Below are 21,440 nucleotides of genomic sequence, written 5' to 3'. Positions count from 1 at the left end.
AAGTCACAGAGAAGGAGGCATGCCTTGGTGGGCAGCAGAGCATGGTCAGAATCGGTGGAGTGGGATGACTCCACAGTTAGCAGTTTCAAACTGAGGCAGCCTCGGGCTTCTCCAGAGATGAGCCTGCTGGGGGGTGTGACTGCTTGAAGCCTCCTGGTTGAGATGTCCCTACTAGACCCTGATGGATGGGCTTCTTCTCATTTACTACCAGGATTCTCGTTTTCCTTCTGTTCCAGAGCTGCCTGAACCTCTTATCAGTGATATATTGTTTCACTCAATTAATTCTAATAATAGGAAGAGTCGTAGCTGTCATTTCTTGAGTCCGTCTTAGGGCCAGGCACGCTAAGCTCTCTACCTCCGTCATCTTTTTCAGTCATCATGGCAGTTCTGACATGGGGACAGGTGTTTTCCCCATTTTACAGATGTGGCCATCGAGGCGCTGAGAGGTGTTTGTAGAGCTGTAAGGTGGCCGAGTAGGGATGAGAACCAGGTTCTCCCTGGGCTCCAGGGCCTGCCCTCTTGGTTGCCTCTCCCACTCAGTCTGAGTGAAGGGGTGTGAGTGCCCACTGGAAGCTGCTCTCTGTCAGGTTGCAGAGGGAGCCTCTGCTCTGAGCCACCCTGGATTGCTAGCTCTCTGAGGGAAGTCCTGTTTCTTTATTCATTGTTTTGCGGAGGACATCTCACTGTAACCCTCAAGTGTTCATAGCAGCTAACAGACGGGAAAACACAGAGGTCATCTGAGCAGGTGGAGTGTAGGCCTCGGATCATACTACCAGTTCAAATCCTGGCTCCTGGGTCATGTCACATAACCACTCTGTGCCTAGTTTACTCATTTGTAAAATGGGGGTTACTCACTTTATAAGATTGCTATCTAATAAATGAGGTGATGTTCTTTTTAAAAATGCTCAGCCAGGCCAGGCTCAGTGGCTCAGCCTATAATCTCAGCACTTTGGGAGACCGAGATGAGTGGATTGCCTGAGCCCACGGGTTCGAGACCCGCCCTAGCAACTTGGCAAGATCTCATCTCTACAATAATCAAAAATTAGCTGGGTGTGGTAGTGTACGCCTGTAGTTCCAACTGCTTGGAAGGCTGAGGCAGAAGGATTGCTGGAGCCTAGCAGGTCAACACTGGTGTGGCCGTGAGTGTGCCACTGCACTCCGGCCTGGGTGACAAAGTGAGACTCCAACTCAAAAATTAAAAAAAATAAAAATAAAAAAATAAATAGAAATGCTCAACCCACAAAGGCAGCCTTGGGTAAATGATACTGACCGCAGCTGATTTTCACTTTTTCTCTGTCCCTCAGCTCTGGGCTGTGACTTAGACAGTCACCTGCCCCATCAACCCTCCCTAGAGAAAGCTGGTCTTCCTTAAGACTCCTTCTCCCAAGGCTTTGGCAAGTGCTCAGCAGCCGGGCGGCCTGCTTGGTGTTGCTATGATTGTAGCCCAACCTTCCTAGAAGGGTGCTGGTCAGGGCTCAGTTAACCCTGGGAGCAGCCTGAGCTGCCCAGCATTTTGGGTGGGGGGGCAGAGGGGATAGAGGTACAGTTTGTCTCTAGTTGTAGATGGGAGAGAAAAGTCCAGAGGTTTTCAGCACCCTGGAATGCCCAAGCTGGAAAGATTCCCTGGGTCACCCTCCCAGAACCCTCAGTGTTCAGACAGGGAAACCAAGGCCCTGAGGGAGGGAAGGGCTGGCACAAAGACACGCTGAAGCCCCTCCGCAGCCTTCATTCCCTACCTGTGCACTCCCAGGAAGGTCCATGCAGGGCTGGGCTTTGTGGTTCTGTTTGTTCCTTCCTTTAAAAATTTTATTATTTTATTTTGTTTTATTTTATTTAAGTATAGATGAGATCTTGCTATGTTGCCCAGGCTGGTCTTGAACTCCTGGGCTCAAGGGATCCTCCCACCTTGGCCTCCCACAGTGCTGGGAAGTCAGGCGTGAGCCATGGTGCCCGGCCTGCTCTCTTCATATTTTTTATCCTATTGCTGCTTCCAGGGGTCAAAAGTACGTGGATGCTGACGGCAGAGCTTCAGGCCTCCGGGGGAGGTGTGGGAGGAAGCCTGGGTGAGGGATGGGAAAGCCCTTTCTTGAGAGTCGCCAGGGGACCCTCTGCCTCTGCCTCTCCCCCCACCCCTCGGGACACTGTTCTGACTCTCACATCCTCTACCCAGGAGTACGTCGCCTACAGCCACACAGGCCGCATCATCCCTGCCATCTGGTTCCGCTATGACCTCAGCCCCATCACGGTCAAGTACACAGAGAGACGGCAGCCGCTGTACAGGTTCATCACCACGGTGAGTGGCCTGGGCAGACAGCAGACCAGCCTCCACGCACCTGCTGCAGGCTTCCTCCCCTCCCCTGGGCTACGGGTCCGGGACAGAGCCTGGGGGGCTTTGATCACAAGAAGGTGGATAAACATTATCAGAAACACACCTGTCTCCATGACGTTTCCTCTAGACAGTATTTTCCAGGGGGAGATGCTTCTAAATCCATTTAATTCCTGAAGCATGTTTCCATATGGCTCTACTAGATGCTCTTGATTTTCTCCAGGTTTTCATGTTCGTGGAAATTATTCTTAGCAGGGCTTAACTTTTTTGTATGTAAATTTTACAATGAAGACTTAACTCATTTTTGTCCCCACTGTCTAATTTCCATTTATAGCTGCTGACACGGTCAGGGTTTTTCCTTCCTGCCTGGTCTCTGTCTTGTCATTGACTCTACATGGCCCATTTTCTTTGGGGCAGCTTCAAGCTGACGTCAGTTTTCTTTTATGCTGACTATTTCTACCAAGTTCTCTGTTTCCTGGCCTCCTACTCAGGATGTTCTTGAGGTCAGAATGGGAGAGTCAGAGAGCCCTGCTCCAGCCAAGGGGCCCAGGAGATGTTGGGCAAGCAGGGCCAGCAGACATGGTAGAGACAGGGTGACTGTCCCTCCCTTACAGACTTGGAAATGAGGCCTAAAGAAAAATACAGCCCTGGAAGGCCCCTACACCTCTAAGTCTCTCTCTATCTTTTGATCCGCTTCCCTCTTTCCTGGCTTCATCTTCAAATAGAATTTACCAGGAGAAATGGCCTCTTTCTCAGTATTTTTATCCGAGTATGGGATAGGACAGTGCCCTCCCTGGCCCAGCTCAGACCCTGTGCCATCCTTGTGGCCTGGGGTGTAGAGTACTCTGCTTGGCCAGGCTTAGGCCTTGTGTGCCCTCTGGAGCCAACCCCCTCCAGACACGGGGGCACCGATTATGAGGAACAGGGCTCCACAAGAGAAAATGAGGGCCAGCTACTAGAAAAGGAGTAGGGTGCTGGGAGGCAGAACTGTGGGGTGTCCTGACAGGGCCTCCAACTTCTTTTTTTTTTTTTTTAATTTTTGAGTTGGAGTCTCACTCTGTCGCCCAGACTGGAGTGCAGTGGCCGCTCCCGGCCACCGCAGCCTCGACCTGCTGGGCTCCGGTGATCCTTCCGCCTCAGCCTTCCAAGTAGCTGGAACTACAGGCGCGCACTACCACACCCGGCTAATTTTTGATTTATTGTAGAGATGAGGTCTCGCCAAGTTGCCCAGGCAGGTCTCAAACCCGCGGGCTCAGGCAATCCACTCACCTCGGCCTCCCAAAGGCGCAGGATTACAGGCTGAGCCACCAAGCCCGGCTGGGCCTCCAACTTCTAACCTATGACATAGAATGAGCATTCCTCCTCTTGCTACCTCTCAGAGCCTCCTCAAAGGAGATTGTGGAAGAAACTCTTTGCAGATAAAAAAAGCCAGGTGGGCTGGGTGCAGTGGCTCACACCTGTAATCCCAGCACTTTGGGAGGACGATGTGGGAAGATCACTTGAAGCCAGGAGTTCAAAACCAACCTGAGCAACATAGCAAGACCCCATCTCTACCAAAAATAAAAATAAAAAGGAAACTCCTGTTCAACAAATAGCACATAACATAAAGCTAAAACATCACACAGACTGGGAAACGATGTTTGCCACACATACAAGAAAGAAGTAACCTTACAGAATTTGTATATAAAGAGCTCCTGCAGACCAATAAGAAAATTAGATAACCAAAAAGAATAATGGATGAGGGTTGAGGACCAGCATTTCCCAGAGGAGACCATACTGGCAGCGACAAAATGCTCAAGTTCCCTAGAAACTGGAGAAATGAGACTCAAACCAGCAAGACCCAATTCAGTCCAGTCACATGTGCAAAAATTAAAGGCTGCTGCTGGGAGGGTCGGGAGGACATGAGGCCGTGGGGACCCCCGGGTACTGCTGGGTAGATACACAGAGCATGCAGGAGTTACACAGCCACCGAACTGCAACATGGAAACTAGCACAGCCACTCTGGGGGAGATGTACAAACCCTTGGGTCCCCAAACCAGGGATGTGTGGGCAGATGGTTTTACCCAAGACCTCACAGGGTCACCCATCCCAAGTGGGTCTTGATGTAGATTCTCTTATTGTTGTCATTGAGTCAGAGTCTTACTCTGTTGCCTAGTCTGGAGTACAGTGACACAGTCATAGCTCACCTCGATCTTCTGGTCTCAGGCGATCCTCCCACCTCAGCCTCCTGAATAGCTGGAACTATAGGTGTGTGCCAACCATGCCTGGCTAATATTTTGATTTTTCTGTAGAGACAAAGTTCACTATGTTGTCTAGGGTGGTCTCAGACTCCCAGGTGCAAGCAATCCTCCTTCCTTTGGCCTCCCAAAGTGCTGGGATTACAGGCACGAGCTACCTCACCTGGCCTTGGTGTGGATTCTTACTCCTGTTCTCCTACTGCAGACCCGTAATAAGCCAGACCCTGAGATGCAAGTAGGTACCCCAGTGCTCACATGCCAGTCTGGTCTGCTCCTCAGAGATCTAAGGGTCTGTAGCATTGACAGTGGCAGAGGAACCCCCTCTACCCACACCTCGCACAGGGTCGAGGTGGCTCTTCTGTGTCCCTCTTTCTGTTTGCTCCTGTATGGAAAGCAGCTTGGGCGCTAGGCGTTGAAACCACATGGCAAGTGGCTGAGAAATGAAGCGACTTTGTTTATTCCCATGTTTACTAGACTTTACCATGTACCAGGCCCCAAGACAGGAACCAGAATTCTCTGAGTCATACACAGTCCCTGCCCTCAGGGAGCCTCAGCTGGCAGGGAAGGTGAGTGAGCGCACAGAGGCTTACATTCTGTCCAGCCAGGAGAGGGGTGTCAGGCATAGCAGGCAAGAGGAAGACTCCAGAAAGGAACCTCGAGATGGGTCTCTCTTTTTTTTTTTGAGTCAGAGTCTCACTCTCGCCCAGTCTGGAGTACTGTGGCATGCTTATGGCTACCACGGTCTCAACCTGCTGAGCTCAGGCCATCCTTCTACCTCAGCCTTCTAAGTAGCTGGAAATACAGGCGCACGCCACCATGTCTGGCTAATTTTTGGGTTTATTGTAGAGACGAGGTCTCACCAAGTTGCCCAGGCTGGTCTTGAACTCCTGGGCTCAGGCAATCCTCTCACCTCTGCCTCCCAAAGTGCTGGGGTTACAGCCATGAGCCACCATGCCTGGCCTTCAAGATGGATCTCCAGGGGCAGGAGGGTAGGTTCTGAGGAAGAGGATAGTATTTGCAGAGACACCCAACAGAACATGTCTTTTTTTTTTTGAGACACAGTCTTACTCTGTTGTGTAGGCTAGAGTACAGTAGCACAATCCTCCTGGCTTCTGGGCTTAGGCGATCCTCCCACCTCAGCCTCCTCAGTAGCTGGGACTACAGGCACTTGCCACCAAGCCTGGCTAATTTTTGTAGAGACTAGGTCTTGCTATGTTGCCCAGGCTGGTCTCAAACTTCTGGGCTCAAGCGATCCTCCCACCTCAGCCTCCCAAAGTACTGGGATTGCAGGCATGAGCCACTGCCAATGTGACATGTTTTATGAAGGCCACGTGGCCTCCTCTGACAGGCACCGGACTCCCCGGCAGGCTGAGGTGAGCCATTGACTTACTGAGAGCAGAAGGGGAAGACCCTTCTTCCATCATCCGGAGCCTAACTGCCTCCATGACTCCTAGACCTTCTCTTCCTGTGGACCACCAACCTGTCCTCTGTCCTTGCCCCGTGTGCCTCTCGAGCGTGGGCCACTGAAGCCTCAGGCTCGCAAGTCACGCTGCTGCAGGGACCCTCCTGACATCATCCGCCCAGTGCTTCTTCCAAAGGCCCCACACTGCCACCCTGGTCACCACGGCAACCGTGGGGTCAGCCCCTAGTGAGCCACCCGCCGGCTGTCCCTGGCAGATGGCGTCATTGTGGAGCTTCAAAGGCCCTTGTCACAGGGCAGCAGATGCAGTGATGACGCCAGCACCCAGACACACACACACACAGGGCGCAGAGATCCCCTGGAGCCCAGGCGGGCGGGGTGGGGCCAGGAGAAAGCCGAGGCACCTGCTGTGGCCACTCTTTCTCTCTTTTGAAAACCCAGCCCTTGCGTGCAAAGCCCCTGAGCCCCCAGCAGGACCTCCGCAAATAGTTCTTGAGAGCCTGCCACTGAAGAGGGGGCTTAGGCTGGCCATCGGGGCAGAGGCAGCTGTGGGTGGGCTGGAATGAGGCCTGGGTGAGGCGGGTGAGGCTGCCCAAATGTCGCCAAGGTGTCAAGTACCTGGCTTGTTCTGGTTGGTCCTTACAGGGTCTTCGTTGTGCAGAAAGGACTTGTGTATGCCCCACCTGGGAGCTTCCTCCTCCAGGAAGTCTTCAGCCAGGCTGCCTGGAGCACCTCTCCCTGGGCTCTCCGGGCATGTTGCTCAGACCTACGCCTTGTGCTATGCCAGAAAGTTCCACCACCGAGGAATAAACAGTCCTCGTGTTTGATGACATACATAACCTCCTTCAGAGTGCTCCCTCCCACACGCACATGTGTCCCCTGCCACTTGCCGAGATTGTCTTCAAGTGGGGTGTGGTGACAGATTGGGTGGCTTCGGAGGTGTCAGATCTGTTTCCTCGCAGGGTTTATTTTATTTTAGAGGAACAGCCAGAAGTCACAAAGTACCCATTTGGGCCAGCGTGGCTGTGACAGGCTTTGCACACTAATGAGTCCCGGATGGCAATGACACTCTCCTGGCGAATGCTGCTCAAGCCTATCATCTTCTCAAGTGGGTTCAGGGTCCTGGCCAAGACTCAGCCTGGGGATGAGGGGTGCTGTCCTGAGCGAGCCCGGCTAATTCCTCCCTCACACAAGTACCCCAGACTTCAGGTTACACTTCATGGTTGCCCACTCTGACCTACCTCTGTGTCCCCAGCATCCAGCACAGCACCTGGCCAGGCCACAGGAGCTTAGAAATGTATAAGGGACAACTGATTAAAGACGTGATCACAGCCTGGGCACAGTGGCTCACTCCTGTAATCCCAGTGCTTTTAGAAACTGAGGCAGGAGGATCACTTAAGGGCAGGAATAACATAGTGAGACCCTGGGTAAAATAGTGAGACCCTGTCTAAATTAAAAATATACACAGGCCGGGCTCGGTGGCTCAGCCTGTAATCCCAGTGCTTTGGGAGGCCAAGGTGAGTGGATTGCCTGAGCCCGTACGTTCGAGACCCGTCTGGGCAACTTGGTGAGACCTCATCTCTACAATAAATCAAAAATTAGCCGGACATGGTAGAGCGTGCCTGTAGTTCCAACTACTTGGAAGGTTGAGGTGGAAGGATCGCCGGAGCCCAGCAGGTGGAGGCTGCAGTGTCTGGGAGCAGCTACTGCATTCTAGTCTGGGTGACTGAGTGAGACTCCAACTCAAACATAAAATAAAATAAAAAATAAAAATATATACAAATATTTTTGTTTTATTTTTCTTTATTTTTAGTAGAGATGAGGTCTTACTCCTAAAAGTACACCTGACCAGAAAATATTTTTATTTTTATTTTTTTCTGAGTTGGAGTGTCACTCTGTCACCCAGATTGGTGTGCAGTAGCATGATCACAGCTCACCACAGCATCGACCTTCTGTGTTCCAATCCTGCCTCAGTCTGCCAAGCAGCTGGGACTACAGGTATGCACCACCACACTTGGCTGATTTTTTTTATTTTTTGTAGAGACAAGATCTTGCTTTGTTGCATAGGCTGATCTCGAATTCCTAGGCTCAAGCCTTCCAAATTGCTGAGATTTCAGGTGTAAGCTACCATGCCTGCCCTGAAAATATTTTTTTTAATTGTTTGAAAGGTGCTCATGGCTGGGCGCAGTGGCTCACACCTGTAATTCCAGCACTTTGGGAGGTAGAGGCAAGAGGACTGCCTGAGTCCAGGGGTTTGAGACCAGCCTGGGCAACTTGGTGAGACCTCATCTCTACTCTACAGTAAATCAAAAAATTAGCCAGGCTCAGTGGCTCAGCCTGTAATCCCACACCTTGGGAGGCTGAGGTGAGTGGATTGCCTGAGCCCCCAGGCTCGAGACCCGTCTGGGCAACTTGGCGAGACCTCATCTCTACAATAAATAAAAAATTAGCCGACTGTGGTAGCGCGTGTCTGTAGTTTCAGCTACTTGGAAGGCTGAAGCGGAAGGATTGCCGGAGCCCAGCAGGTCGAGGCTGCAGTGGCCGGGAGCGGTCACTGCACTCCAGGCTGGGAGACAGAGTGAGACTCCAACTCAAAAAAAAAAAAAAAAAATTAACCGGGCATGGTGGCATGCACCTGTGGTTCCAGCTACTTGAAAGGCTGAGGCGGAAGGATTGCCTGAGCCCAACAGGGCAGAGCTGCAGTGGCCATTAGCATACTACTGCACTCCAGCCTAGGCAACAGAGTGTGACTCCTACTCAATTAAAAAAAAAGAAAGAAAAGTGCTCATATACCTACCTTATTAAGCACCTGTGTATGCTGGATAATTTTGTAGTTGTCTCCTTGAATCTTCCCAGGAAGATGGTATTGTTCCTGTTTTGTAGATGGATTAAACTGAGGCTCAGAGAGGTGAGGAAATTCATCTAAGACACACGGTCAAGTAATCAGAAAGGCTGGGACCTAACCTCCATTCCTGCCTCTGCAACACCCCCTGTCCTGCCCAGCTTGGGAGCCTCCATCTTCAAAACAAGGGCTCTCAAGGTTATTGCAGCCACGGAGCCCCCAGAAGTCATGGAGCCCTTGGTGGGACACCAGGACCATTTGATTCCTCCTGGGAATCAGCAAGAATGATCATAGCAGGAAATAAAGCAATATTGTGAGGAAACATGGCCAACTCAGCCACACACAAACAAACCATTTTCAAAGCAAACATCTGTCGAAGGCAAGTTGGCTAATGGCTTGCAAACTGTCATGCTGTATCTCACAACCTTTTGTTCTTCTGAGTTTCCACAAGCATTTGTCAGAAACCAGGGCAACAGATGCTGAGGGCAGGGGAGGTTTTGTGGGGAGTATTAAGAAGAATGGACAGGAGACAAACTTAAAACTGAGGTTTTACCCACTGAGGTTGTATGTGTTGGGAAAAGACCACCTTGCTGCCAGACTGCCAGGCCAGGCCTTCTGAGGCTCCCTCAGGGACAGCCTTCCATGCCTCCCATGGATAGCCTTGACTCTCCCCTTCTGCCCCCACCTACTTTATCAGAGTTCCCGCCTGTCTCTCCCAGACCTGAACTCCAGGAGAGCTGGGTCTTAGTCATCTCTAGGCTCCAGACCTGGTGCAGTGCGGGCAGGTAACAAACAGGTGGTAATCAGCAAGCAAACATATAGGGAAGTGTGCACCTTGTCCACCCTGCCCCCAAGACAATTTCTATCATCCGAGAAACAGGAGAACCCAAATTAGGAGCCTGGTGAGTCAAACCTGAAAATATGCAAAATACTTTGGCTCAGATCCTTCCGTGGCGTCTGAGCTGATGGGCTCCTCGGGAAGGCTGTGCACCGGGAACAGTTGACACCCACTGGGTCCGAACACAGAGGTGGGGCTCCTGGCAAGCGTTTTCTTGAGGCAGATTCTGAGCCTGTGTGACAGAATGGTTTCCTTTTCTAAACTAGGCTTATTTCTGTAGATGCACAGCTTCTTTACTGATGGGAACCCCTTATTTCAGGTTATTTGATATGTAAACCTTGGCCAGGCACAATGGCTTGTGCCTATAATCCCAGCACTTTGAGAGGCTGAGGCAGAAGGATCACCAGAGGCCAGGAATTTGAGACAACATGGCGAGACCCTGTCTCTACAAAAAAACTTAAAAATTAGCCAGGGATGGTGGCACACCTTGTAGTTCCAGCTACTCAGGAGGCTGAGGAAGAAGGATTGCCGGAGCCTAGGCGGTTGAGCTTACAGTGAGGTATGATTGGGTCACTGCCCTCCAGCCTGGGCAACAGACCTAGACCCTGACTCTAAAACAAAAAGGTAACAGAACTGAGAAACCCAATTCTGTAGAAGCTATCCATACATGAAGAAGAGACTGAGGAGTGTCTTTTGGCTGGGCATGGGGCAAGGTGGTCTAACAAAAAGAGCAGCCGCCCCCCTGCCCCCCCCACGCCGTTGCCTCTCAAACCCAGATTCTAGTGGCTCTTGCTTACCTGGTAGCCCTATGACCTTGGATAAGACATTCCCTCTCTGACCCTCTGTCTCCTCATCTATGAGGTGAGGGTCATGTAGCAGTCACAAAGGCTGAACAGGGAAGCAGAAGACACGCAGTAGATGCCCAGTAGGGTGGGGTTTTTCGAGGGTGGATAGGTGAGCATTTTGCTGCTATAGCTATTGCAAAAATGACAGGGGAAGACTCTCCTCTCCCCAGACTTCTGGGCTCAGGGGTGCAGGTGAGGGGTCAGGACAGCCTCACGCTTCCCCTTCCCCCACTCCCAGCCTTTCCAGGGCCACGCAGCCCCCACCTCTGCCTCCTCCACTGTGGTGCCCTCATCTCCGGCTCCAGCCTGTCTGCCGCTGCTGGTCTGATGGGACTCTCTGATCCATTATTCATTTCCTCATGCTGTGCCTTTTCCACATGCTTTTAAAGCAGCACTGACCCAGCCAGGAAGGCGCCCGAACGGCTCCTGGCACGGATGGTACCCAGGCAGCTGTACAGCACCCTCAGCCCTCACGGCACACCCCATTCTACAGATGGGAAAAATGAGGCTCAGAGAGGTAGACTGGCTCTCCTGGTTGGGTCAGTGCTCTCCTGGCTGGGGCCACAGAACTGAGATTGGGCCCCAAGAATGTTCACCCCCAGCCTCCCTTCCCTGCGGTGGGGTGTGTGTGGTGCTGGCTGCAGCTACTCAAAAGTGAGGGGGTGGTAGAGATGAACTGGGAAAGTGTCAGCGTGGCTGGCAAGACAGACATTTGGCTCAGCCAGCACGGTAGGAACACAACCTTTCCATGTTATAAGGAATCAAGGCTGCAGTTCAAATGTAGAGACACATGCCCCTTTTAAAGGTAGACAAGCTGGGCCAGGAGCAGTGGCTCAGGCTTGTAATCCCAGCACTTTGAGAGACCAAGGAGGGAGGATTGCTTGAGCCCAGGAGTTTCAGACCAGCCTGAGTAACATAGCGAGACCTTGTCTCTACATAAAAATCAAAAAATTAGTCAGGCATGGTGGTGCGTGCCTATAGTCCCAGGTACTCGGGAGGCTGGGGCAGGATTGCCTGAACCCAGGAGGTCGAGGCAGTGGTGAGCTGCCATTGTGCCACTGTACTCCAGCCTGGGTGACAATGAGACCCCAAATCAAAAGTAAATAAAATAAATGTAGACAAGCTGACTTCATTCTGGTGGCAGTGGAGGGTCAGGAAGCTGATAGAACCTCTGGGAGGAAGTTGCTGGTTTGGAACCAAGGGGTGTTATTGATGGCTTCTTTTTATTTATTTATTATTTGATTTTTCTTGATGATGTCTGGTGAAGGCAAATCTGTGTGCTCCTCAGCCTCCCTGGGGCCTGGATATGAGATTGCTTTCCTTTTTCTTTCAGTCCCTGCAGCTGCCAATCACAGCAGGGTGTGTGCACTTGCTGTGGTGGCCCAGCCTGGCTCAGAGGCCCTGCTCCCTTATCCCCCACAGGGCAGACACCCTCCACCAGGGTTGCCTGCCTTCCTGCCTTGAGGCCTGGTTGGGAGACACAAGAGCATACAGTGTGGAGGGGTGGAGGGAACAAGCTCTCGAGTGCATCCCTGTGCCACTCCGATCAAAATCACAGCAGTCCTAAGGAGTAAGGGTTAGTCTTCCTGCTTTTAAAAGTAGGGAAACTGATCCCTACCTGGGGGAGGTGAATCTCCTCTTTCTCTCTCTCCCCTCCCCCACTTTACTTTTAAATAAACTATATTTTCTAATACAAAAATAAAAATAAATAATAAAAGTAGGGAGACTGAGGCACGGGGAGTTAGGGCAGCACAAGGGCACATGGATGGCAGGGGTCTGAGCCAAGTTCTTCCAGACTCCAAAGTCCAGGCTCCCTCCATGTCATCACGGTGACCCCGGGCCCTGGTTCAGGTCCCAGGCGCAGGTCCCATTGGGCGGGGGAGGGGTGCCCCCGCCTGCCCATCCTGGGTCCCTTCTCCAGGCCCACCCTCTCATCAGCACTGCCTTTCTCAGCTCCCAGAGGACACCCCTACAAATGAGTCACCTTTGCTCCTCTTGGGTGTGGAATCCTGTGCATTTCCCAAGCTAGTCCTTCGTTCATTCATTCACTCAGTCTCCCTCTCCTCATTCTTTCTCGCTCATTCACGTACTCCTTTATGTGGTCAAAAGCACGTATTATACACCTTCCATGTGTCAGTTATTTCTGCCATCTTCTCTCCTTGGGTGTGACCAGTAAGGTAAGTAACACTCAGTGCTGGGGGTTTCTGTGTCTTCCCTGATGTCCGAATACAGAGAGATCCACACCTGGGAGCCCCCCAGGGACCCTCTCATGACCGTACCTTACCCCATGCTAGTCACCACACAGGGGAGTGAACCGTCAGGAAGGCCCAGGGGATAAATATAAAATAAGTGGGGCGGGGTGGGGGAGGTCATGGCAGCATGGCCCGGGCTGCTAGGGTTCACTCAGCTTTGAGGAACCTTCTGGAATGTGTCAGGATTTCGCCTTCCCACACCTCAGGTGACCAGTGAGCAGGGTTGGGGGCACATGATGTGATATCAGCAGATATACATGGGAGCCCACCACAGAGTCTTCCTTTATCCTTTTTTTCTTTTTCTTTTTCTCTTTTTTTGTTAGTCGGGGTCTCACTCTATTGCCCAGGCTGGAGTGCAGCGGCACAATCACAGCTACCGCAGCCTCGACCTCCTGGGCTCAGGCAATCCTTCCACCTCAGCCTCCCAAGTAGCTGGGATTACAGGTGTCCTCCGCTATGCCCAGCTAATTTTTTTTTTGGTAGACAGCGTCTTGCCATGTTGCCCAGGTTGGTCTCGAACTCCTGGGCTCAAGCAGTTCTTCAGTCTTGACCTTCCAAAGTGCTGGGATTATAGGTGTGAGCCACCATGCCCAGCCTCACATCTTAGCCTTAAGACTGACAGTCACTCACCCTTTGAAGGGCTAGTTGCTCAGCCGCTTCCATGCCCCCAGGGCCTCAGTTTCCCCACAGGCTGTGTTTTCCTGTGTACCTCAGTACACATGTCTCCCTGTGCTCTGGGCCAGTTGGTGAAAGGAGATTTCAGACTGGATGCCAGGTGTCTGTGAGTCATAGGCATCTGGGCTCCAAACAGTGTGTGGATGAATACAGATGTGTGTGTGTGTGTGTGTGTGTGTGGTTATTTTTTATTTTTTGCTCCATTGCACTTAAGTCATATTTTCCTATCTTCTGATCCAAGCTCTAAAAGCGTTTTGTGGTATAAAATCTCCCATCATCTGATCCACTCTACCAAAATAAACCCGCTCCCCTGCCGTCATCTTCCCTGAAAAGCACCCCTGCGTCATGCTTGGGGGCTGGCAGGGAGGGGTTCTGCCCACTGCAAACACTTCATCCTAATCCCCCAGCATCCTGGGTCCTCCCCAGTCCCTGGGGGGCTGCTCTGGTTTCTTGGCTGTCGTTACTGGAAGGCCAGCTGCTCCACTTCCAGCCATCCGGACAGGCCCGCTCTGTCTGACCTGGGCCAGGCAAGCTTTTCTTAGCTCACAGCATGGAAATATCATTTCAGAAACGGACACAGGTTTGATCAGCATTTCCCTCTCACCTTCATCCTGTCTCCAGCCTCCCAACACTTGTCACCAATTGATCGATCTGTCAAGGTGCTGCTGACAGCTCCCAGATTCCCCCAGTGGCTAAGTAGCAGTGGTTGGTCTTCCACCTGTGGTGTCCACAGGGTGCCGGCAACCTTGGGGGCCCTCTGGGGCTGCCCAAATGTCAATTCTACCCTGTCCTGTGATGGGAGGTCAAGGTGGAAGGATTGCTTGAGCCCAGGAGTTCAAGACCAACTTAGCAAGATAAGACCTCATCTCTACAAAACAATTTAAAAATTAGTCAGGCATGGTGATGTGTGCTTGTAGTCCCAGCTACTCGGAAGGCTGAGGTGGAAGGATTGCCTGAGCCTGTGGTTCCAACTACTTAAAAGGCTGAAGCAGAAAGATCACCTGAGCCCAGGAGATTGAAGCTGCGGTAGCCATGATGGCTGTACTGCACTCCAAACTCGGACTGAAAACAAAAATAAAACCTTAATATTACAAAAAGAGAATAGTCCCTACCTTCCAGGGTTGGGGGGATTTGTTGAACTCATGGGCACAAAGCACTTCACTCTGTGCCTGGCACAGGGGAGATGCTGTGTTACTATTATCTGTTTTGGTGTGGTTATTTTTTTCTTTGGCAGAAAAGTTGTGACATGAAGACATACAGGTGACATTATCATTCGAGCTACAGCTGTTCTCAACCAGGGGTGATTTTGATTTCTGGGGATGTTTAGAGACATTTTGGTTGTCACAACATTGAGAAGGGCTCTGAGGTGTCTCAGGGACAGAGGTCAGGGTGCCACCAATGGCCTTTAGTGCCCAGGATAGCACCCCACAACAAAGAGTCATCTGGCCCCGAATGACAACAGAAACCTGCCCCTAACTCTGGTTTTCTGGTGGTACCACAGGCCTCTCTGCCTTGCAGTGCTTGCCTGGGTTGTAATTTTGTAATGATTGGTGTGGTTATCTAGTCACCACCCATCACACCCAAGGTCTGCCACTTCCACAGCTCTGGTAACTTTTCAGTGAACTTAGGCAAGTTACTTAAGGAGCCCCAGATTCTTCACCGGTGAAATGGGTCTAATAATTCCCTTCTTCATTCAGAGGGTAAACATGAGAGTTAAAGGAGCTGATTTGGGTGATAATTATTTTATTGTTATTAAATTCATCGGTCTAGGCACAGTGGCTCACGCCTGTGATCCCAGCACTTTGGGAGACCAAGGCAGGAGTTCAAGACCAGCCTAGGCAACACAAAAAGTTAAAAAGACAGGCCAGGCATGATGGCACATGCCTGTAGTCCCAGCTACTCTGGAAGCTGAGATGGAAGGATCACCTGAGCCCAGGAGATTGAGGCTGCGGTGAGCCATAATAGAGTCAATGCACAACAGCCTGGGCCACAGTGAGTTCCGACTCAAAAAATATATATATATTTAAATTCATCACCCAACAAGTGCTTTTCTTTGAGCCCTGAGTATGTTCTGAACCCTGTTGGTGACTATGAGGTGAGCATCGTGGACACAATGGGCCAGATTGTCTGACTAGCAGAGCTTGTGATCCTGGGATTTGGGAGGGATCCAGCCTGGTGCTTCCTCTATCACTGACCTCTGACCCCCACCCTCTTTCAGATTTGTGCCATCATTGGCGGGACCTTCACTGTCGCCGGCATTCTGGACTCGTGCATCTTCACGGCCTCGGAGGCCTGGAAGAAGGTCCAGCTGGGCAAGATGCACTGATGTGGCGCCCAGCCCGAGGGCCAGGGACCGGGGGACGCCACCAGCTCTGCCTCCAGCACTCATCTCCTCTGCCCACAGTCTGGCTTCATCCCAAAGTGTGTGGGAGGTGGGGGAAGGTAGAGAGTGGCACAATTTCTTGCAGCCACCTCTTCTCCCCATGTTCAATTTCAGACAAATTCCACTGCCTGAGGTTGTGGTTCCTCTCTCCCTGGAAAGCTCCAAACCAGAGTCAGGCAAGGGAAGGGCTCCAGGAGTGTTGGGGGCCCCTTCTGGGAGGCTGCAGTCTCTTCCCTCTTAGTGGGGCAGCCCAGAACCCATGTCAACCAGCTCTCATCCAGGCTTTGACAATCGCACCGCCCCCACCGTTTGGACCTGTTAATCGTTTGGCTTCTGCCTGGGCCAGTCTCCCCAGAGGCACCAGGCCTGGGCTCTCAGCCTTTAGCCCAGGTTGTCTGAAGGTACTCCCACCTGGCGCATTCAGCGAAGGGTGGTACTTCCCAGGCAAGCCCCTAGGAGTTGGCGCTATAGACGAGCCCTCCATTGTGCCCGTCCCTTCCTGCCCTGCCTAGAGCCCAAACCCGAGCCCCTTTCCACCACCCTTTTCTCGTTCTTCAAGAGGCAGATGCCCAGTTGCTTGGCTGCCACGGTAGAGACTTAAGTCTGCCCACTGTCACAGACGGGCCTCAGATCCCCCTTCCTGTCTCCTCCTTGTTTCTCTGAGTCCCCCCACCCTCTCCAACCAATGTGCCTCGCCCCTGTGCTGTGTAGTAACAGCATTTTTTGGAGAAGGGGCTGGTTCCCACTGCCGAGACCCCCTACTGCTCTGTTGGGATCCGCAGTGGCTGGTGTGGGGGTTGTGCGACTGGGAAGTTGCCCTTTGACAACCAGATAGACAGGGTTTCTGCATTTATGTCTAGAAGGGACGCATCCTTCCCTGCAATCCTCAAATAATTGTGCTGCCTCTCCCTGACAGCTGCCATTTGTCTCAAGGCCTTAGGAGGGGGACGCAGGGCACACCAACACTTCTCCCATCCATGGACCTCCGCCTTCCAGGCTCCCCAAGGGCGCCCAATACTTGGACCTCTCTGTAGCCCGGCCACGGCCCCCTTGCCACCGAGCCCACATCGGCTGGCCACATGCCAACACGTCCCCAGCACCACGCTCCCTTTCATCCTCCCCCTTCTGTCCTGAAAGGGAGGGGCAGTGGTCCAGGCATGAATTCCACCCAGGGAATCTCAGCTATGCCCTCGTGTCCCAGGGAGAGAGCCGCCGCCTGTTCTCCATTTATATTGAGATTGTTTGCATACTTTTGTAATGAAGGGGAGTATTCAGTGGAAGGATTTTTTAAATTACCTATATGGGTAGCTCAAGTCTCTGCCATTTGTAACTTTTGGCTCTGACCTCCAGTTGGAAAAGCGTCTCCTTTTGCATATGAGTTGACTGATGTTTCGAGTGTAAATGCATTTGGTTATTTCTGGTATCTGTGACCACTTGGATGGATTTTTTTTTTTTTTTACATTCTGTTGCCCAGTTACTGAAAGAAGTCCCTTTGGTGCGTGAATTCGTGCACCAGTGAAGGGTGGGGCAGGGCTGGGTGGGAACGGGAAATGTGTGGCATGCACAAGAGTTGAGATTCTACTTTTACCCATTTTTTTGTTTTTAATTCTGAGGACACAGGGGATGTCAGTTTCCTGTGGAAGAGACACCTCTGCCCTGTTATCCTTATAATCAAAATCTCAAGGGAAAAAAAATGTTTTAGTCCTTTCCCCAACCATTGGGTTCCAATAGATTAAAAGGCTGATTTTCAGAAACACTGCCGTGTGATTCTTTCTACCTTGACCATGGCTGGTTGGCCTCGAGGCTGGAATCCTGCAAGCATGGAATCTGATACTCGAGGAGAGAAGATGGAAATGTTAGAAGGAAGCTCTGTGAGGATGATCAGAAAATCAAGACCCCTCGGATCAAGCCCTTCCTTTATTGAATCACTGCAGAATGTTCCTGATCTGCCCCTTTCTAGCTGGGAGCCTCAGTCCAGGACCTTAACTTCTCTGTGCCTTTTCCTTGCGTGAAAATGGGGATAGTATTAAAACTATCTCACAGGGCTGTTGTGGAAATAGAATCTATGATATGTGAAAAGAAGTTATATTAAAGTGAGATCGTGTATGTAGGAAAGTTTATTCCTGGTTCATGGAAAAATTTCAAAAATGGTAACTGTTCTATATGGGTATTCTCAAATTGAATGTGGTCTCCAGGAGAACAAGGCTAATGTACTTCCACAGCTTTGAGCCAAGGGCTCCATCAGTGAAAGGTGACTCAAATTCTTGTTGATTTCAAAGGACCTGACGCTCTATTTCAGCTTTAAGCTCAGCAAGGGGAGAGTATCCCAAGCTTCAAGAAATGGACTTCTGCTGGGCTCAGTGGCTCAGCCTGTAATCCCACGCTTTGGGAGGCTGAGGTGAGTGAATTGCCAGAGCCCGCGGGTTTGAGACCTGCCTGGGCAACTTAGCGAGACCTCATCTCTACAATAAGTCAAAAAAATTAGCCGGGCATGATGGCGCCCGCCTTTAGTTCCAGCTACTTGGAAGGCTGAGGCGGAAGGATCACCGGAGCCCAGCAGGTTGAGGCTGCGGTGGCCGGGAGCGGCCACTGCACTCCAATCTGGGTGACAGAGTGAGACTCCAACTCAAAAAAAAAAAAAAACCAAAATCTGAAACTCTTAGGTTGCTTCATGTAAGGATATGGTTTATGTAAGGAAAATGAAAAATTCAACAGAGATCTCTCAATAGACAAGACTCCGCTCAAGGTCAGAAACGGGTGATTGTGTCTTATGTTGATATACAGCATATGAGGGGTGGATGTCATTTTTATGATTTCCTCCTTTCAACAGACTTTCCCAGTTGTCTAAGCAAGCGTGGATGACAGTGGTTTCACGTAAGAAGATTTCTGATTCAGGATTACAGAGCAGCCCCGTAGAGGGGTGGATGACAGGTTGGGGGCTTTGGGGGTCCAGGCAGAAGCGGCTTCTCCTGGGAGGTGCTGCAGAAGAGGTGTTGCTGGAGACGTGCATTGTGGGGAGATAAGCTCAAGTGTCGTGGCTCAAGTGCCTGGGTGGATGGGTGTCACGGGGGTGAAGTCAGGGGTGAAGCCTGGGCTCATAAATGGAAGCTGTAGTTAGCTTTTATTTTATTATGTTACCTTTTTTTTTTTTTTTTTTTGAGTTATAGTCTCACTCTGTCGCCCAGCTGGAATGCAGTGACACAGCCATGGCTATTGCAACCTCGACCTCCTGGTCTCACGCAATCCTTCCACCTCAGCCTTCCAAGTAGCTGAAACTATTAGGTGCGTGCCACCATGCCTGGCTTTTATTTTTATTTATTTATTTTTTTACTTATTGTAGAGACGAGGTTGCCCAGGTGCTCTCGAACCTCAGCCTCTCAATCCTCTCGCCTCGGCCTCCCAAAGTACTGGGATTACAGTACTGGGAGTGAGCACTGCATTCAGCTAACAATTAAAAAAAAAAATTTTTTGCCAGAAACACTGGCAGGCCACTGGAGGTCCTACTCCCTTTTTAAGAAGCTGGTTCTTGGCCGGCCATAGTGGTTCACACCTATGATCCTAGAACTTTGGGAGGCTGAGATGAAAGGATCACTTGAGTCCAGAAGTTCGAGACCAGCCTGGGCAACATAGCAAGACCTCATTTCTAAATAAATAAATAAACAAACTGTTTCTTAATTCCAGAAGGTTCTTTAGCTGCTATGCAGATTGTTGCAATAATCCTGGAACGTGAGTGGGGCAGGTAGGGAAGAGAACATTCCCTGAAGACCCTCCTCTCTCCCCACAACTGCTTCCTGTCAGTTATGCAGTGATGAGGTCATGTGCTTTATTCTGATTGTCATCGGTATAATTTGGCACTCTGCCTACAAAGCACACAGCGATTGCTCTCCAGGCCTGATCTTTCTTAGAGATGGGTGTTATCTCATTAGGAAGGAGGAAACAGAGAGACTCAGTAACTTGTCTAGGTCACACGGGGTAAATGTGGAATTCAAGCCCAGGTCTGCCTGACTCCAGGGTTATGAAGAAGTATAGGGTTCTGCCCCAGTCCCAAGATCATCTTAGCTGTGTCAAAAGGGAAAATGAAATGGGGGTTGTCAGAGCAGCTGCTTTTGTTTTTGTTTTTCCTTTAAAACAACCTGTGGAAGGCCAGGCGCAGTGGCTCATGCCTGTAATCACACCAGTACTTTGGGAGGCTGAGGGAGAAGGATTGTTTGAGTTCAGGAGTTTGAGACCAGCCTGGGCAACATAGTGAGGCACCTGTTGCTATAAAAAATTTTTTTTAAATTAGCCAGATGTGGTGGCTTGTGCCTGTAGTCCCAGTTATTTGGGAGAGTAAGGAGGAAAGATTGCCTGAGCCCAGGAGGTCGAGACTGCGGTGAGCCATGCTTGTGACACTGTACTCCAACCTGGGTGACAGAGTGAAACCTTGACTCAAAGCCTCCCTGCTCTGGTGGATGACAGGTACTACTGGACTATCTTGGATTCTCAAGCACTGTCTTCACATGGCTTTCCTTCACCAGTGATGTTCTGTGCTTCCTGGGAGCAGGGGCCTGGTCTCAGTCCTCCACAGATCTCTTTAATCAGAGCCCCGTGGCTGGCTCCATGTAAATACCAAATAAACGAATGAGCCAGTGAATGAATGTGTCAGTAGTTGAATGACAATAAGTGAATGTGTAATAGAGAAGTTAGTGAATGAACATAGAGCCAGTGAATGAATGAACTCCCTAGGGCCTGTGTCTGACAGCACTATAAGGACTGTTCTGAGGACCTCTGACCTCTTCTGTGTCCACTCAGTCATGCCAGCATCTGCACCTGGGTTGCTGATGGGAAGTGACTTCCCTTCTGCATCCTACCCCCTCGTCCCCCCTCTTGCTCTTGGAGCTTGGGCACACGCAGGATGGGTGGTGGCCTTTCAGTTGGCAGCATCTCAGCGGCTTTAACCTCACTTGCTCTGCCACCCAGGCTTCTGCAGACAGCTCATCCATCCTCCAGAGGCCTCCAACGCTGACTGCAGGGGCTGGAATAAGACCTAATGGGACCACAAGGTCCAGGGATCAGCCGGAATCCCTGGCTGATCACGGGGATTCGTGGATGTGGGTGTTTAACAATTTCACCACCGCGCCAGGGAACACGAATCCACTGGGCGAGAGAACGGGACCTGCCTGAGTCTGGCCGTTGCACTTTGTGCAAGACATCTTCCTTTTCGAGTTTCAGGGTGGCGGTCTGTTGACTGAACGCTCCAAACGGCATCGATAGACTGGAATGAATGGAGGAAAAGGGGGACTGGAGATAATCAACGAGTAATACCTTGCACAGAATAAAACCCTCGCGTCCCCAACTTGAAGACAGAGCGGAGGACCCAGAGCCCTTTCTCTCCCTCGCGCGTCGCTACGGTGCCAGGGATGGGGCCTCCCACGTGGCGGGAATCTCCCGCACACGCACGGCGCAGCCGGGACCTCCGACCTTTCGTACCTAGGGGAAGCCAAGGGTGTCTCAGCCCGACGAGCCACCGGGTGGCGCCCTCGCCTCCTGGCAGGCTTCCTGGGGGCGGGGGGCGGAGCTCGGGAGCGACCCAAGCGGGGCCAGGAGGGTCCGAGGTAGGCGTGGCGTGGCGTGGCGCGGCGC

General features: G+C 51.4%; 1 protein-coding gene across 1 annotated transcript in view; it reads left to right on the top strand.

Annotated features, from left to right (window-relative positions):
* Nucleotides 1–16,025, top strand: part of ERGIC1 (endoplasmic reticulum-golgi intermediate compartment 1) — a 65,855-nt gene extending 49,830 nt beyond the window's left edge. The window contains exons 9-10 of the mRNA XM_008069814.2: nt 2,171–2,293; nt 15,654–16,025. Of these exons, the coding sequence (XP_008068005.1) occupies nt 2,171–2,293; nt 15,654–15,761 (231 nt within the window). The 3' untranslated portion in view covers nt 15,762–16,025. The remainder of the gene's footprint in view (nt 1–2,170; nt 2,294–15,653) is intronic.
* Nucleotides 16,026–21,440: the final 5,415 nt, after the last annotated feature.

Source organism: Carlito syrichta, unplaced genomic scaffold (genome assembly GCF_000164805.1).
Source record: "Carlito syrichta isolate Samal-C Ts95f unplaced genomic scaffold, Tarsius_syrichta-2.0.1 Scaffold312219, whole genome shotgun sequence".
Classification (NCBI taxonomy): domain Eukaryota; kingdom Metazoa; phylum Chordata; class Mammalia; order Primates; family Tarsiidae; genus Carlito; species Carlito syrichta.
Note: the sequence above shows the minus strand (reverse complement) of the source record. Positions and strands in the feature narration are given on the sequence as shown.